The sequence below is a fragment of the Callorhinchus milii genome, unplaced genomic scaffold, assembly GCF_018977255.1.
Source record: "Callorhinchus milii isolate IMCB2004 unplaced genomic scaffold, IMCB_Cmil_1.0 Scaffold9, whole genome shotgun sequence".
Classification (NCBI taxonomy): Eukaryota; Metazoa; Chordata; class Chondrichthyes; order Chimaeriformes; family Callorhinchidae; genus Callorhinchus; species Callorhinchus milii.
In genome coordinates this window covers 20,540,046-20,558,306 of record NW_024704750.1, presented here as the reverse complement: position 1 = coordinate 20,558,306, position 18,261 = coordinate 20,540,046, and the positions used below count along the sequence as shown (strand labels likewise).

The 18,261-nt window shown below is 50.1% G+C and overlaps 1 protein-coding gene across 1 annotated transcript in view; it reads left to right on the top strand.

The window, feature by feature from the left end:
- Nucleotides 1-2,036: 2,036 nt before the first annotated feature.
- sptbn5 (spectrin, beta, non-erythrocytic 5) overlaps nt 2,037-18,261 on the top strand; it is a 57,227-nt gene continuing 41,002 nt past the window's right edge. The window contains exons 1-12 of the mRNA XM_042338134.1: nt 2,037-2,139; nt 7,104-7,220; nt 8,828-8,995; nt 9,584-9,700; nt 10,964-11,121; nt 11,543-11,771; nt 12,930-13,561; nt 14,542-14,680; nt 15,392-15,609; nt 16,289-16,442; nt 17,322-17,522; nt 18,003-18,209. Of these exons, the coding sequence (XP_042194068.1) occupies nt 7,110-7,220; nt 8,828-8,995; nt 9,584-9,700; nt 10,964-11,121; nt 11,543-11,771; nt 12,930-13,561; nt 14,542-14,680; nt 15,392-15,609; nt 16,289-16,442; nt 17,322-17,522; nt 18,003-18,209 (2,334 nt within the window). The 5' untranslated portion in view covers nt 2,037-2,139; nt 7,104-7,109. The remainder of the gene's footprint in view (nt 2,140-7,103; nt 7,221-8,827; nt 8,996-9,583; nt 9,701-10,963; nt 11,122-11,542; nt 11,772-12,929; nt 13,562-14,541; nt 14,681-15,391; nt 15,610-16,288; nt 16,443-17,321; nt 17,523-18,002; nt 18,210-18,261) is intronic.

Below are 18,261 nucleotides of genomic sequence, written 5' to 3'. Positions count from 1 at the left end.
ATAGACTTTTTCTGAGAAGCTGTGATATCTCTCCATTGTGAAATAGCGGCTTGGACTAATAGTGATGTACTGACGGAGTCTCATTTATACAGGAGAGAAACGTCCCCTGGGACCATCTCCCTGCTTCTTCATTTGTGTTAGTTACAATCCACTGAACAAACAGGTTACGACCATCACCTCTCCGACACCAACCACAGTCTGGTCAATAAAGGGAGCTGCATTGACATTGTAAAGAACTTGTGATGTCTCAAGACAATTCATAGTATTTCAGCAAGAAACACATAGTGTAGAGATGACTCGAGGGTGTAATGTTTACAGTCGAAGAAATACACACCTCTGATTTAGCCGAGAGCTGGAGGAAATATACTCAAGCGTTAGGGTGCTCTAGTCAGGCCACATCTGTGAACAATTCTGGCCACCATCAATATCCTGGAAGCAATGCAGCTTCCAGAGATGAAACAGAATGAACCCTAGTGTTATTGGACTAGCGATGAGCAATGACTGGGCCCTGGGTCTCTTAAGTCTTAACTAAAGATGTGTCTCAAAGGGACCCTGACAGAGGGATATAACAACAGCAAATTGAATTTATATGATACTTTCTGCATCAGGAGGACGTCCCAAGGCACTCAACATTGAAGGGTTTGCACCCGAGCGGGGGTTAGATTCAAGAAGGGGTGGAGAGTGAGGGGGTGAATGTGGGAGGATGACCAAAGGTCAAAGAGACAGTCCTTGAAGGAGGCAGGGGAGGGTACAAGTCGGAGGGGCTCCGGAGGGTGGGAGCAGAAGGTAGGACCATTAATAGTGGAGCGAGCATGTTGTGTACCTAGTTGTAGCGTTATTATAAATGAATAATAATCATTCCATTTGATATAGAATCTTGTCACATCTTCAAGATGTCTCAAAATGCTTCACAAAATATATTGTACAGTGCATTGACTGCATATTTTGTGGGTGAAACACAGCAGCCAATTGTGCACAGCAGTGTCCCACAAACAGTCGTGGATTGACTGACCAAAATATATTTTTTTAAAAAATTGAAGGGATGATTACAATACAATTAAAATTAATTAAATTAAAATATAAATATACATTAAAATATAGATATATATTTTAAAATGTTTTATTTAAATGTGTTAGAGCATTTTGGGAAAATTGTTTGTGATGTTATAGCGTTATAAAAAAGCTATTTGTAAAAAAAGCTATAGTGTTAAAAAAAGACTGTATTTTGCAAATACGGCAGCACAATTTTACATAGCAATATCCCGCTACCATCCTCCAAATTGTTAGCAAAGCTTTTCATTGATATTGCTGTCTGGCAAGCTTTCCAGCTGCTTGTCCAACTCGGACCAGCCTACCCGTTAATGTTCTGGCTTGTAGAGTTAACAGGAGCTGAGTGGGATTACACCCTGCCCCGAGTGCCTGGTCTACCCTTCCAGGTCCTTTCTAGGAGCTAGGCTGGCTGTGCTGTCATCAACAGTGCCTTGGATTACTGTGGACCTGCCTGGCTCAGGAACCGGACTTCCGAGACCGCCACAGAAGGCTGGCTCGATTTCGACATTCCAGGCAATGCCAATTCAGCTCCAAGGATATCCCACTTCCCTCGGCTCCCAATCCCAGCTCAGGTGACCCACGGGCAGTGTCGAGAGCTTTGAGATGCCCTTCCGACGTGAAAAAGCATTGTAAATAAGGGTTGTTATGTTTCTGGAAGGGAGACACAAAAATATTGCTAATGCGGCCTGGGGATCTCAAATAGGGCATTGAGCCCTCGGCAGCCAAAAGGTTGGCCCCACCCTGGCTTAGACTGTATAAATTCTAATTTGCGATTTGGGCGTTGAACCCACAACCTTCTGACTCGGAGAGTGCCACTGACTGAGTCATGCTGACACACAATAATTTCCGATTTTTCAGCGGAGTGAAAGGGAGTGAAATGCTGGGAGGTGGATTGGCTTGTGATTAGTGCAGTCAGAATTATTACTTCCAAAGGTCACTACAAAATAAGTGATATCAGACACGAAGGGACAAACCTCAGTGCTGCACTGAGAGGCAAGAAACTGGGTAGTGTTCAGAGGAGGAGTTGGGACTGGTTTGATCTGAAACACTCTCTACCGACATTAATCTTTTGGTAGACCTCTAAAACTGGTAAGTGTTCCTTTTCTATCAAGAGGGTTAGAATTAAACAATGTTACAGGACAAAAATAATCTGCTCTGATGGTTCTTTCTCTTTGCGAGTCTAATCACACTCTCGCACCCTTTAAAATTCCTCTTCAAGCACCTATCTTACCCCCTTCCAAAAAAGAATAGACAGACTCTGCCTCCACTTTGGTGAGTGTTAGCAAACCTCCACACCCACCACCCACTGTGAGAAATTTTTCTAACCTCCTCTTTAACTCTTTTTGGGATTATGTTAAATCTGTGTCTCTCGTAACTGAGTGGCAGTGAAATAATCTGGGATGATTTATTTACCCTGTTGTAACCCTTCAGAATCTTCAAGATCTTGATCATGTCACCATTTCACCCCTTCCGCTTTGCCCCATCTTGTTTTAACTCTTCCTGTTTTCTTTCTTGTTTGTTGCCAAGCTCGACAGAGTTCCACACCTCACAATACTGGTGGGTTTGTGGAACAATAGAGGCTGGAGGAAGGGAGGAACCTTAAAGGAAGAAAATAAAGAGGGAGAAAAAGAGAGAGAGAAAAAGAAACAGAAAGTGAGAAAGAAACAGACCGAGAGAGAGAGAGAGAGAACAACAACAAATTACATTTGTATAGTGCCTTTCATGTTGGGAGGACATACCAAGGCGCTGGACAGTCAAGGATTTGCACCCAAGCTGGGGGTTGGAATCAGGAGGGATGGAGGGCAGGTAGGGTAGGGGTAGGAGGATGACTGAAGGTACGCTCGAAGAGGAGAGTCTTGAGACATGCCTTGAAGGAGGCAAGCGAGGCGAAGGGAATGTGGGATAGAGTTCCAGAGGGTGGGGACTGTGAGGCTGAAGGCCTGCCCGCTGATGGTGGGGCAGGTTTGGAGAGGGACGAGGAGCAGGCCAGAGCCTGCTGAGCCAAGGGAGTGGACGGGTCAATATGGCGTTAGCAGATCACAGAGGTAGGAAGGAGCAAGGCCATGGATGGCTTTGAAGGTGAAGATGAGGATTTTGAACTCTATCCTCTGAAAGGAAGTAAGGAAGGAAGGAAGGAAAGAATGGAGGGGTAGAGCAATGGATCATATGAGGAAAGCAGCAGTGCTGTCTGGGCCAAATTATCTCAATCTCTTTCTGTGACATTCTATGTAAGATTTGAAAACTTGCTGTTTATTGCAGGTATCAGGTTGTTGAGTGAAATCAGTTCAGTTTCAGTATGTGTCAAAGCTCGACACCCTTTTATGATTTACAATAAAGAGGAACTTTAGACTTTATAGAATTTTTTGATTGCATTGGAGGTGCCCAACACTGGATACAGTGCTCCAGCTGCGGCCTAACCAATGATCTGTACAAATTTAGCATTACTGCTTTGGTTTTGTACTCCTATGTATCTGCATATAAAATCCAGGATGCTATTATCATTTTTATAGCCTTTGTCACTTACAATGTCATTTTTAACGACTTATATCCCTGCACCAAAGCCCTTTGCTCCTCAGCTCCTTGCAAAAGACTGCCATTCAACAGATACTCCCTTAACTTGTTTTTTCTACCAAAATGAATCACCTGAGTTTCTAGTCTCTGTTCGATAATGTTGCAGGACTTGAACAGGCACAGATGGGACCTCAGTTTAACATTTCATCTGAAAGACAAGGCCTTAGACGTTGCAGCACTCACCCCCCCACCAGCACTGTGCTGCAATCTCAGCCTAGACTGTCAAAGTGCAAAGTCTAGGTGAAAACTTATAATAATAATAATAATAATAATATTTGCATTTGATAGAGCCTTATCACATCTTGGAGACATCTCTTATGTCCTCAAGGCTTAGTTAGCAACCTCTCAAGAAAGTTGTGAGTTTAAGCCCCACTTTTGACACTCCAGTACAGTATTGGGGAGGAGGGGGCGGAGATGAGAATTGCCAGAATGCTGTCCTTCAGATGAGACATTAAACCAAGGTCCCGTATGTGTCTGTTGTTAAAGATCCCATGGTACTACTCAAAAAGAGAAGGGAATTTCTCCTGGTGTACCAGCCAACAATCCTCCAAATTAAATTGGTCATTTATTTCAAGACTGTTTATGGGATGTTGCTCTGAGCAAATTGGCTACTGTATTTACCTACAAAGTACACAATCACTTCACTTCTCATTACCTTGGGACGTCCTCCCAATCTGAAAGACGCTACATAAGTCCAGTTTTTTGTTGTTCACAGTAAATCCTATAGCACAGAAGAAGGCCATTCTGCCAATTTGCAGTGGCTCTTTTTGAAGAGAAATCCTTTCAGTCCCATTTACATGATTTGGATATAGTTTATCAATCCCATTTAAAATTTTGTACACCCCTCTAAGCGTCTTCTCCCAAGCCTGGCCTTGTCTAATTGTTGCTCATAGCTTATTCCTGTAACACTGTGAATCATCCTCATTGGTCTCCTCTGCACTACCACTATGGCTGGGCCCCCCTTCTTCCCGTATGTATGCAATTTTCAAGGTGTGGACTGACAATAGCACTGTACAGCCTGAGTATGATATCTGGGGATCTAAACTCAACTGATTTAGCAATACAGCCCAGCATCCTGTTTACCTTATTTATTGCTACCTCACAGTTTTGACATGGTGAGCGATGAGTCAACTAATGCCCCTAGATCTCTTACAGTTTTCCACTTGGCAAGTTCTACCCCATCCATGGATACTTGTGTTTTCTATTTTTGGATCCTTTATCAGTATTAAACTCATCTTCAAAGTCCTCCACGGTTTGTTCCCCACTACCTCTCCGACCTCCTAACCCATTCTGTTTGCTCCCTCCGCTCAGCGGGCTCCGGCCTGCTTCACATCCCCCGCCTTGTTCGCCCCACTATCGGCGAGCGGGCCTTCCACCACTCTGCAGCTACCCTCAAGGAACTCCATCTCGCAGTCCCTCCGTCTCGCCCCCTCCCTCGCCACCTTCAAGACCCACCTCAAGATCCTCCTCTTCGACTGTGCTTTCGATCTTCCTGCTTCTCCCCCTGCCTTTCCCCCTCCCCCACCGCGACCCTCAGCTCAGGTCTGTAATCTCTGTCTGTCCAGCGCCTTGGGACGTCCTCCCGATGTGAAAGGCGCTATACAAATGTAATTTTGTTGCTGCTGTTGTTGTTGTTCATAATTATTATTGGCATTGAACTCACAACCTTGTAACTCAGGTGAGAGAGCAAGGTTGACATCATAGTTCAGTGATGGTAATTTCATCCGTTGAGTTTCAGGTATTGAGTGTCATTTTGTAATAGTTTATTGTTGTGTTCGGCTTGAGTTAGGGCAATAGCCATTTGCAGGAGATAAGCGGTGTGTGACCGAACAGGAAGCCATGCCACTGTTGGCAAGGAGTGGCATTTAGTCTTGTGCTTGGGCTAACTGGGGAGAATTTGGAATGTGCCCTAAGGAATTTCCGAGGGTGTGGGGGTAGCATTTGTCAAATAGACAAAGAATGTGATTATCTCTCATTGATTCACAATTCAATCATAAAATACAAAGACTGATAAAAGTCAGCACGGAAGAGTTCACCTTTAAATAATACCGTATCACATCTAAAAAATTTTCATAGTCATCACTGCCAAGTGCAGGGACTAACTTTTTGTAGGGAATTTTTTTTTGTCGGCCGGTGACTGACACATGCAGCAGCCCATCACCATGCTTATCCAAACCATACTGAGAATTCCATGTATCCCACCCATAAGTGGGTCTAGAATGACATGTAAGCTTTCTTCCTGGAAGGACGCATCTTAGCGTACCTAAATCCAGAGAGTATTTTGCACAGGCTGGTGAGAACTAAGGCTTGACGACCCTAAAGTGTGCATTGGGGTAACCACTATTGTCTAAACAGCTAAACCCACATAGCTTGCCATTGAGAGCAGTGTATGGCAAGCGTTCTGCTGCTTGTTCAGCTAGGACCACCCTACTCATTAGGGCTTTTGGTTGCAGGGTTAACAGGAGCTGAATGGAAAGAATCCCCGGCCCCAGATCTATCCCTCCAAGTCCTGCCAATGTGCCAAGCTGGCTATGATAATAATAATAATAATAATAATCCTTGCATTTGATATAGCGCTTTTCACGTCGGGAGGACGTCCCAAAGCGCTTCACAGAACACACTGTAAAGTGAATTGACTGTACATTTGTGGGCGAATGCGGCAGCCAATTGCACACAGCAATGTCCCACAAACAGTCGTAGATTGAAAATGACCAATTTATTATTGTTTTTGGTTTTTGGAGGGATTATTATTAGGCTCTGTGTGGAGTAAGGAAACTTGCCCAAGGTTTCGCCCTGACCCCCCGGGGATTGAACTCAGGTCTCTCACTTGCAAAGCGAGTGCTCTAACCACTGAGCTACAGGACTCCACAATGATGTCATTAGCAGTGCTCTGGAGTACGGAGGACTCTCCTGGCTCAGGAACCAGACCAGAAACCGCCACAATTATTGGAAAATGGAACAAACACATGGGACCTCAGTTTAACATCTCACTGAAAGCTCCAACATTGCAGCGTTCCCCCCAATAGTGCACTTAAGGATCAGTGTAGACTGAGCTCAGAATATCAGGTTGTTTCTGGCAAGCTTCTAACCTAAAGGTGTGAGCAAGTGAGCCAGGTATTAGGTATTAGCTTCATGAATTGCTGTAGCTGGGGCTTTGACTGCAGCGTGCGCTCAGTTATTTGTGTGTCACCAAGCTGTTAATGAACCCAATGAGTTAAGAGGGAAACGACAGAGGTGGCTTGCCTCCTCCTCTCTGTGACTGGAAGGTCATCAGACCCATTAATACGGGGAGCCCACAATGAAGGCTCTGTCCTCAGCTTTGCCTGTAGGAGTTTATGCTGCTGTGTCCGGGCTCTTGGTGATGGGGTGGGGTGGGGGGTGTGTGGTGACTCACCGGCACAGCCCGGCTTTCTGTGCGTTCTGCACACCAGCCGTTCTCGCTGTTCCTACTAATGTCTCTTCCTCCCCCCACCCTGCCACAGGTCAGGATGGATGAGGTGTTTGAGAAGGGGCGAATTCGAGAGCTGCAGGAGCAGCGCATGACTGTGCAGAAAAAGACCTTCACCAACTGGATCAATCAGCTCTTCACCAAGGAGCAGGTATAGAATTGGCAATTGGAGGCAGTGGGTCTGAGGACTGGAGGGTGGATGTTTGGTGGGGCGGGGGGGTGGGGATTGCAGTGGCCGCAGAGGTCTCTGGCATGGTGGGGATCGAGGGGTCTTGAGAGTCATAGGTGACTGGGTTGTATGTAATAGGGGTATCCGGGATGGAGTATATTTAGTAATGGTGGTGTATCTGAGGGGTAAGACATGTCTGGGGTGTCTGCTGGGGATCTCTGGGGATGGGGTGGTTGGGGTGTTTGGGGGATGGGGATGATTACGTGGTGGGAGTCTCTTGGAGATCAGGTGCCTGGGGAGGTATCTGGGATGAAGGGTGTCTGGCAGGGGGTTATGTGGGGAATGGGATGTCTGGGTGGTGGGGTCTCTAATAAGTAGAGTGTATGGAATGGTTCTAAAGCTCTGTGCCCCCATTATCACCTTCACCAGAGACTGTGGCCATCAGCTCAACAGAAGGGTCAAAAGACCAGCCACAGCATTGCCGTGACACAACTGACCATTTCCCATTTAGCTCGGGGGTGGGGGGGGTTCGAGAAAGGCAAACTGCAGGGAATGGGGTGGGATTAATTCGCTGTCAGTGAGGTGGAATGATTGAGAAGGACCCCAGTTTCTAACTTTGTTGTTCTGGGCTGTAACTGGACTATGAGACCGTATAATCAGGTTAACATTCTGTCAGGCCCAATTTAATCACTCCTCCTCCACTATGGAATGTGACTTTATGGTGAGAATGAGAGTACACAAGTCGCTGACAGGCTGAGTGAAGCTGCCATGAAAGGGAAAGTCCTGGAGGCTTTATAGACAGCGTTCAGATAACAGGTGCTGTGGAATGCTCACGTTTCCCAGCATTCACAATCAAACTGTCACCCTGCAACCAAGAGACTGAAGTCCAAACTATTCATAAATAGTTTCTAACTGGGAATGGGTGGGGGTGGCGGGGGGGTGGGGCGGTGTTGGGGAGGAAGCGGGGAAAGAAGTGGCTCCTGGGCAACGGAATGGGGGAATCAAGCCCACCCTCTGTGACGGTCTCTAGTCCGGTTCCTGAGCCAGGCAGATCCATAGTATTCCAGGGCACTGCTGATGACAGCCCAGCTAGTCTGGCTTATCGGCAGGACATGGAAGGTCCGACCAGTCACCAGGGCAGGGACTCTTCCCACCCAGCTCCTGTTAACCCTGCAAACCAAAGCACTAACAGGTAGGGTGGTCTTATCTGGACAAGCAGTGGGAAAGCTCGTCAGACAGTACTCTCAATGGCAAGCTATTATGTGGTTTTAGCTGGTTAGTTAGTAACTCCGGCAGTTACCCCAAGACTTGGCTCTTATACTTTCTGGAACTAGATAATCGGGGTATGTCCCTCTGGGGTGAGAGAGTCCATTTCATTCCAAACGTGGGAATTCTCATGTATAGATGGCAGACATGGAACTCTTAAATACAGTGATGGGTTTCCATATGTTACTGTCAGTGAGTCACAGGGCTGTTCTCTCTTCTCCTTTCCATTTTTCTCACTCTGTGTATCAGACAACAGCTGATCATGGCGATGGGTTTCCATATGTTACTATCAGTGAGTCATTGAGCTGTTCTCTCCTCTCCAGGCCGGTATTTTTCTTACTGATATCTACACAGAGCTGAAGGATGGGATCGCTCTGATCCGCTTGCTGGAGCTGATTTCAGGAGAACAGCTGCCCAGACCAAGCCGCGGCAGGATGCGGGTTCACTATTTGGAGAACAACAGCAAAGCCATCCATTTCCTGAGAACCAAGGTAAATCTAGTGCTCTACCCCTGTGAGGCCTCCCTTCATCATGCCCCATCAGCCTGGCTCAGTCACAAGTACTCTTGCCTCCGACCGACAAGGTTTCAACTCCACATCATGACTTTGAGCTTGCAGTCCAGTTTGACACTCCCGTGCAGTGCTGGGGGAGCAATGATTTGTTAGTGGTTCCGTCAATCAGCTGAGACCGTCTGCCTGTTTGGGTGGATGTTAAAGATCCCACGGAAAAGAGAAAGAGAATTTCTCTCTCTAGGTTTCCTAGCGAACAATTCTCCCAGATAAAATCAGTCATTCACTCCATGGTTGCTTGTGGGACATTGTAGGAAGCTCACAGACAGTTCTGCATTCTGCTTGTGTCAGACACTTGGTTGGACCCCATTCCCCCCAAAAAAAATGCTGTGCAAACAGGCTTTCGTGTTCACCCACAAAACATAGTCACTGCACTTTACAGTATATGCTGTGAAGCGGGAATAGACATCTCAACAACATGATAAGGTATATAAAACGTGAGGGTTATTTTTGCATTATTATTACTGTACATGGGTTGACATTTGAACCTTGTACTTGTGTGTCTTTCAGATCAAAGTAGATCTGATTGGCCCAGAGAATGTGGTGGATGGGGACCGCACGCTGATCCTGGGCCTGATCTGGATCATAATCCTCCGCTTCCAGATCTCCTGCATTACCCTGGATGAGGTGAGTGGCTCCCGGGCGCGCACCAGCTGCTTAGGTAGAGATCTCTCTGCCTCTCCCACAAACCTTCTGCCTCTCCCTCAATCCCTTTGCCTCACTATCAAACCCTCCGCCTCGCCCTCAAACCCTCCTCCTCTCCCTCAAATCTTCTGTCTAACCTTCAAACCCTCCACCACTCCCTCAAACCCTCTTCCTCTCCCTTAAATCTTCTGCCTCTCACTCAAACCCTCCACTTCTCCCTCAAACCCTTCTTGTCTCCCACAAACTCTCCACCTCTCCCTCAATCTCCCTGCCCTTCCCTCAGACCCTCCGCCTACCCCTCAATCTTTCTGCTTCTTTTTCAATCCCTCTGTCTGTCCCTCAATCCCTCCACTCCTCTCTCAATCCCACTGCCTTTCCTTCAAACCCTCCATGCTCTTCCTCAATCCCAAGCCTTTCCCCCTCCTTCCCCTTCTTCTGATCATGCGTGAAGTTCTTCCTCTTCGACTGTGCTTACAGTCACCTTCCCCCGCTTGGCATCAGGCTCTGCCACTGTTAAGCGCTCTGAGATACTATCCTCTGTGAAGGATGCGGTGTAAATCCAAGTTGTTGTTGTTGTTGGAGCAAATGTGTAGGGTCCTCCAGACAGAAGAACTGAGCAATCAGTGGCATGGGCTCCCACCCACAGCCACGTAACAAGTTGGCCATCAGCCTCTAGGCACAGCCGTGCATGCAGAGGCCTAAACACACCCAAAATTACATACACAGGCTCATGCAACCATACATACAGGGAAACGTGCAACCACGTGCAGCTGTGCATGCAGTCTGACTGCATGAAGCTTTGTGCAAGGAGGGCAGGTATGCTGCCTCCTGCCTCATAGGGCTACACATTGAGCAGTGTCTGTCCAGCCTGATCCGCCATTCAAGATCACGTCATGTCTTTTAATCCCATTTCTCTGCCTTTTCCCCACATCCCTTCACCCCCTGACTTCACAGGAATTTGTTAATCTTCTTTTTACATGTCCCGATGGATTCTGTCTCTGTGCGAGAACGGTCCACACTCTCACCACTGTGTGTGGAGAAATGGTTCCTGAATCATCAGTGTCTGTCTAGCTGAGTGAATGTCTGCCTGCGGTTTGTGTGTCTGACTGTCTATCTGCCTGAATGACTCTTTGTGTGTCTGACTCTCTGCCGATGTGTCTGTCTGACTGACTGACTCCATCTGTGTGTTTGACTGTCTGACACTGTCTGTCTGCCAGTCTGACTGACCCTTTGTGTGTTGTACAGGAGGAATTTGGCACCAGCAGTGCCCAGCGTTCTGCAAAGGAGGCCCTGTTGATCTGGTGCCAGCGAAAGACAGCTGGCTACGACAATGTGGACGTTAAGGATTTTACCCGTAGCTGGCGCAATGGACTGGCCTTCAATGCAATCATCCATGCTCACAGGTAACACCTGACACTGAACTACGACAAAGCATCCCTTTTTCTTTATATTCAATATTGCGTACACAACAGAGTAGGGGGTTTTGGAGGACTCCTCGCTGAGGGAGGGAGTTGCAATTTATGATGCAAGTAAACACTGTTTTCTAATTAATCCCCTCTGTGACATTCTGTGTCTGCATGGTGTGCCACTGAGATCACTGTGTGACAGGCTCACCAAACGTGTTCTGTGGTTCCCACTGTTTTTCCAGCTGGGGCCACCGCTTAGGGCTTTGTGTTAACACGAGCCGAGTGGATTCCAATCCCCAATGACTGGTCAATCCATTCCAGTGTGTTCCGCCCAGTGTGCTCCGCCCAGTGATCTGTGTGCTCCGCCCAGTGACCGGTCCGCTCACACTCCTGTGACCTGAATGTGTTTCATTGCAAGGCCCGACCTAATCGACTACAATAACTTGATGGAAAGCCAACCCATCTATAACCTGTACAACGCCTTCCGTGTGGCCGATGAGGAGCTGCATATCTTCCGTCTACTGGATCCCGAGGACGTGGCGGTGCCCCATCCCGACGAGAAGTCCATCATGACCTACGTCTCGCTCTATTACCATTACTTCTCCAGGCTGCGGCAGGACCAAACCGTGCAGAAAAGGATCACCAAGGTAGGGGGCCTGTACACCACAATTACCCCTGCCTTTCAGCTAAATTTCAGTGAGTGAAACTTTGCAAACCGCTTCACAGGTCATGACTGACTTTTCACTCTCTGCTTCAATCAGACGAAACACGGCAGCTAGTTATAAGAACATAATAACGTAAGAAATGCTAGACGAAAAAAGACCAACATCTATTTAGTTCGCCTTCCACCTTCTTGGCGGTCGCATGCACCTATGTCCCGAACTACCTACGTACTATATCTCATAATGTTATTTCCGAAAAGAAAACTATCTAATCTGTGTTTGAAAGAATCAAGATTTCCTGCTTCAACCGTCTCCCTAGGGAGCCTGGTCTACAGGTTCACTGAAATTGTGTTTGCGTAGATTCGTTCTGAATTTACCCCCTTCAATCGCAGGCGTGTCCTCTGGTTTTACTATTCCGAAACAGCCTGTTATGATCTATATTGTTTTGCCCCATTAAAATCTTGAAGAGAGCAATCATGTCACCACTCAATCTTCTCATTGCCAGCCTGAACATGCCCAATTTACTTAGTCGCTTCTCATAGTCCAGTCCTTCCATTCCTTCAATCATTTTGGTTGCTCACCTCTGTATCTTCTCGATTTCTCCAGTTGCGCAGAGCAATGTCCCACAAACAGCCATGGAGTGAGTTCGTTTTAACTGAGGGATTGTTAGCCAAGACACAAGGAGAGAGAAACTCCTTTCTGCATGGGAAATCTGGAAATTTCCCGAACGCCTGTCACTACCCTCCATTTTAATCCCCGACAAAGTTTTTAAATGCGCGGAAGCTTTATGCCGAATCAACGCTCCCATTCTACCTGACAATCATGAGCCCTTTCCGTAAGTCAGTCTGTCGCTGTGGCCTCAACAATAATAATAATCCTTACATTTGATATAGCGCCATCTGATTGTCTATCTGATTGTCTGACTTTCTGAGTGTCTGCTCTCCTGACTGACTTTTTATCTGACTGTCAAAGGCTTGGTGTGTGTTAATCTCTTTGTGGTGTTTCTCCAGTGTGATGTTGGCTGTGTGAGTGAGTGGCTGTGTGAGTGAGTGACTGTGTAGGGGAATGGTTGTGTGAGTGAGAAGCTGTGAGAGTGAGTGGCTGTTGCACTGTTCACGCTGTACTTTGCTGCTCTGTGCACAGACAATCGGCCGCCTGCAAGGGATCGAGAAGTGGAAGATTGAGTACGAGGCGCTTGTGTCCAACCTGCTGCAGTGGATCAGCCGGAAGGTGAAGGAGCTGGACACCCGCTCGTTCCCCAGCTCGCTCAGCGGCATGCAGAGCCTGATGACGGATTTCAAGCACTTCCGGACGGTGGAGAAGCCGCCCAAATACCAGGAACGAGGCCTCATCGAAGCTCACCTCTTCAACATCAGGACCAAGCTGCGAGCCAATAACATGAGGCAGTACATGCCCCCCGAGGGACGTCTGCTGAGTGACATCGAACGGCACTGGGAACTCCTGGAGAAGGCTGAGCACCGGCGGGAGAAGGCCCTCTTGCAGGAGATGCTGAGGCTTCAAAGGCTGGAGGAACTGGTGCAGAAGTTTCGGAAGAAAGCTGTCCTGAGGGAGACATACCTGAATGAGATGACCTCCGTGGTGGCCAAACAAGGCTCCGGGGTGGAGAGCTCCGAGCAGGCCCAGGCGGCCACCAAGAGACTGGAGGCCATCTCAGCTGACCTGCTGGCTCGGGAGCAGAGGTTCAGGGCGCTGGCTGAAATGGCTCATGTCATCGACACAGAGAATTACCACAGCAAAGCCGAGATCATGAGACAGTGAGTGTCCACTTTGCTGCACGAGCCTACCTGCTGCGCTGTCACACTGACCGAGCACCGATAGGGGTCTCCCGGGGCGCTCAGCTCAGCGGACACCAGGTGACAGAATGTTGAAATCCAGCCCACCCTCTGTGATGGGCTCTAGTCTGGTTCCTGAGCCAGGAATCAGCTGGGACTCCAGGACACTGTTGATTTGGGGGTCAGCCATGTGTCTGACCCATCGCATTGCTTAAGAATATCCAAATCAAACTGAGAATTTCAGGCATCCCATCGACACATGGAAATCCCAGAGATAGATTGTTGGAATGGAATGCGCACTCTCCCTGGAGGGACCGTATCCTACTTACCGAATTCCAGAAAGTGTTAGGCGCAGGTTAGCAAGGGCCCAGGCTTGGGGACTGCAGAGTGAGTGTTGGGGTAACTGCTGGAGTCTAACCAACTAAAACCACATCGCTTTCCATTGAAAACTTTGTGTGGCAAGCTTTCCCGCTGCTTGTCCAGCTCGGACTGCCGTTAGGGCATTGACCTGCAGGGTTAACAGGAGCTGAGTGGGAGGATTCCCAGCCCACAGCAACTGGTCGGCCCTTCCAAGTCCTGCCGATGAGCCTGGCTGGCTGTGCGGTCATCAGCAGTGTCCTGGAATACCGTGGACCTGTCTGATCAGGAAGGCTGGAACACTGAGACGCCACAGAGGGTTGACTTGATTCTGACATTCCATTGCCAAACTTGTCACCTTGGAGCCAGTTCAGCTCCAGGGGGGTCCTCGCTTCCCTCCTCTCCAAGGAGGATAGACCCGAGTTGGTCGTTTGACATCTGACAAGCGTGGATTTGAACCCTCACTATGTGGAGGCAGGTACCAGGAACTCGCAGCGAGCTTCCCGGTGGGCAACACAGTTCAATGTGAGAGTGGGATTAGATGGGGAGGCAAGCTCCAGATTGATACGATGGCTGTTTCTGTAACAAGTTGTGGTTCCCCACAGGCAACAGGAGATTGACTGTCGCTGGAGAGATCTGCTGGTTAAGCTGTCCAGCCACCAGGACTCCCTCAGAGAGCTGGGAAACACCCAAGCCCTGCTGCGAGACATCGACATTGCCCATAAGGAGATGGAGGCCCTGCAGGTACAGCCAGAGCCAGAGCCCCGAATGAGACTTTGGGCCTAGTCGTCTCCTCTAAAATAACATCCCAGACCACGGTGGAACATTGCATTCACTATTTCTCAGAGGAACAAATAGTCTACAAACAAAACATGATATAATGTACCCTTATACAGCACCTTTCACATCAAGGGAATGTCTCAAAGGCCTTCACAGTGCTGCTGGGTGGGGAGGGAAAAGTTGGGAGGTGACCCAAGTGTGGTCAAAGAGATGTGATTTAAAGACCGATAGAGACCGACAGAGAGGGATGAGAAGGGAGGGAGGGACTTCCAGAGGTTAGAGGTGTAGGAGCTGAAAGCTCGACCATTGATGGTGGGAGGAGAGGGAGGGCGAGTGAGCTGAGCGAAGGAGAGGGGTAGGAGGAGATCGGAGAGAGTGGGGAGTTTTTGGGTGGCGGAAGAGGGTTTTCGGGGTGGGAGAGAGAGGTAAGGTTGGTGAGCACAGTGAGTGTACAGGAGAGAGCGGCCAGTACCAGTGTGACTGTGGTGTCAAGCTGGGCAGCCAGTATCTGGCACACAATCTGCTCAGGGTCTGGATAACAACAACAACAACAACAAGATTGCATTTATAGTGCGCCTTTCACGTCGGGAGGACGTCCCAAGGCGCTGGACAGTTGGGTCGGGAGCTCTCAGTGTAACCCACTGTCTTTCTGGCCTCTTTTCACTGCCCTAACAGGTACTACTCAGCTCAGAAGATTCTGGAAAGAACATGTTGAAGCCAGCAGACCTTTTACGGAAACACAATGTGATGGCGGCACAAGTGGTGGCACAGGGTGAGGTGCTGCGACACATTAACCAGAGGTCCGAGGAGATGGGACGGGCTCCCGGCGTGTGGGACCGGCTGCAAAAACTCAACAACCTTCACCGCACTCTGCAGAGACTCAGCACAGCGAGGTGAGCCTCTGTCACCGCGGCCAGGTGAGCCTCTGTCACCACGGCCAGGTGAGCCTCTGTCACCACGGCCAGGTGAGCCTCTGTCACCACGGCCAGGTGAGCCTCTGTCACCACGGCCAGGTGAGCCTCTGTCACCACAGCCAGGTGAGCCTCTGTCACCACGGCCAGGTGAGCCTCTGTCACCACGGCCAGGTGAGCCTCTGTCACCACGGCCAGGTGAGGCCCTGTCACCACGGCCAGGTGAGCCTCTGTCACCACGGCCAGGTGGGCCTCTGTCACCACAGCCAGGTGAGGCCCTGTCACCACGGCCAGGTGAGGCCCTGTCACCACGGCCAGGTGAGCCTCTGTCACACGGGGTGAGCCTCTGTCACCACGGCCAGGTGAGCCTCTGTCACCACAGCCAGGAGAGCCTCTGTCACCACGGCCAGGTGAGGCCCTATCACCACAGCCAGGTGAGGCCCTGTCACCACAGCCAGGTGAGGTCCTGTCACCACAGCCAGGTGAGGCCCTGTCACCACAGCCAGGTGAGGTCCTGTCACCACAGGCCATCCATCGGTCCACCCATCTGTTTGTTGCCCCAGCAACCAGGTGGCGGGCAGAGTGTGGTGCTCCTCCCCCAGTTTCCGGAAGCTTCTGCCCGGCTCGTTGGCTGCAGCCTCTGCATTTTGTCGCCACACAGACAGAAGCGGTTGGAGCAGCGGCAGGCGGTGTTTGAGATTGTCCAGGAGTGTGAGGAGGAGCAGGCATGGATATGGGAGCGATGGCAGCTGGTGCATTCTGCTACACTGGGCCGAGACGTCAGCCAGATCACCGCGTCCATCCAGAAACACAAGGTATGTAGTGTCCCACACCCAGCCTCGGCCACCACCACACCCAGCCTCGGCCACCACCACACCCAGCCGCGGCCACCACCACACCCAGCCTCGGCCACCACCACACCCAGCCTCGGCCACCACCACACCCAGCCCCGGCCACCACCACACCCAGCCTCGGCCACCACCACACCCAGCCTCGGCCACCACCACACCCAGCCTCGGCCACCACCACACCCAGCCCCGGCCACCGCCACACCCGGCCACCGCCACACCCAGCCCCGGCCACCACCACACCCAGCCCCGGCCACCACCACACCCAGCCTCGGCCACCACCACACCCAGCCTCGGCCACCACCACACCCAGCCTCAGCCAGTCAGCACCACCACAACACACTGATCTCACTGGCAATCAGAGTCGCATGCACTCACTGTTCCTGTAGCCGTAATTTTAAGCCCAGAATATTCCCACAAACAACAATCTACACAGCACCTTTCACACCAGATTACGGGGACATACGACGAGCGAGGGAGGAAGGGGAGTGGGAGGTGACCTTTGGCGCGGTTGAAGAGATAGGTCTTCAGGTGGGATTTAAGGAAAGATCACGAGGGGGCGAGGAGTGAGATAGGGAGTTGCAGCAGTTTATCTGGGCGATTGTTGGCCAGGGCTCCCAAACAGGCAGAAACAGCAAACAGACAGACACCATGGTTCAATATCTCCTATCAGTGGAAGGACAGAGACTATGACAACTCTCTCACTCTGATTCTCTCACTCTGATTCTCTCTCACTCTCCCCCCTCTGACTCTCACTCTGTGCCTTTCTCACACTCTGTCTCTCTCTAACTCTGTCTGTCTCTCACTCTCTCTCACTCACTCACTCCGCTGACCCTCTCTCACCAGACCCTGGAAGCGGAGTGTAACTCGCACCAGTCTCTGTGTTACTCGGTGGTGCAGGCGGGCGAGGCCATGAGCCGGGGGAGTGCGGGCAGTGAGGGCGAGCTCAGCGAGTGGGTGAACCGACTGCGCAGACACTGGCAGCGGTTGCTGGAGGCGGTGGCTGGCCACCGAACCCGCCTCCAGGCTGCTCTGCTCATTAAACAGGTAAGAGAGCGCCGAGCAGAGCGCTCAAAGTGTCTGCTGTCTCCTCGGGGCTCAGATGGCTCTAAAGTGACAGATGTCGGAATCAAGTCAATCCTCCGTGACAGACTCTAGTCTGGTTCCTGAAGCAGGCGGGTCCTCAGTACTCCTGGGCGCTGCTCATGACAGCCCAGCCAGCCTGGCTCATCAAAAGGACTTGGAAGTGCAGACGAGTCATTGGGGGACAGTCGGCCCCTGTTAACCTTGCAAGCCAAAAGCCCTAATGGGTAGAGTCCTAGCTGGACAAACAGTGGGAAAGTTTGCCACAAATTGCTCTCAATGGCAAGCTAGGCGGTTTTATCTGGTTAGTCATCACCCCAAAGCAAATTCTGGGGTACCCACGCCAACCTGTGCCTAATACTGTCCAGAATTGGGAGAGCAGGATGCATCCCTCCAAGGAGAGAGTGTTATGAGCGCTTTGTGATGTTGTGATGCCGCTCTCAGTATTTCACAGACGTCAATGAGGTTGAGTCGTGGCTCAGGGAGGTGCGTCCTCTCCTCGGCAGTGATGACTATGGAAAGGACGAGTCGAGTGCCAGCGCCCTGCTCCAGAGGCACCTGCGGCTGCAGCAGGATATCAGTGCCTATCGCAGTGAGCTGCGGAGACTTGCTGAGCAGGCCAGGACAGCAGCATTGCAAGCTCCCATCACAGTAAGTGTGTCCACGTGTGACCTGGAGTGCGTGCGCGCTTATATATAGTGAT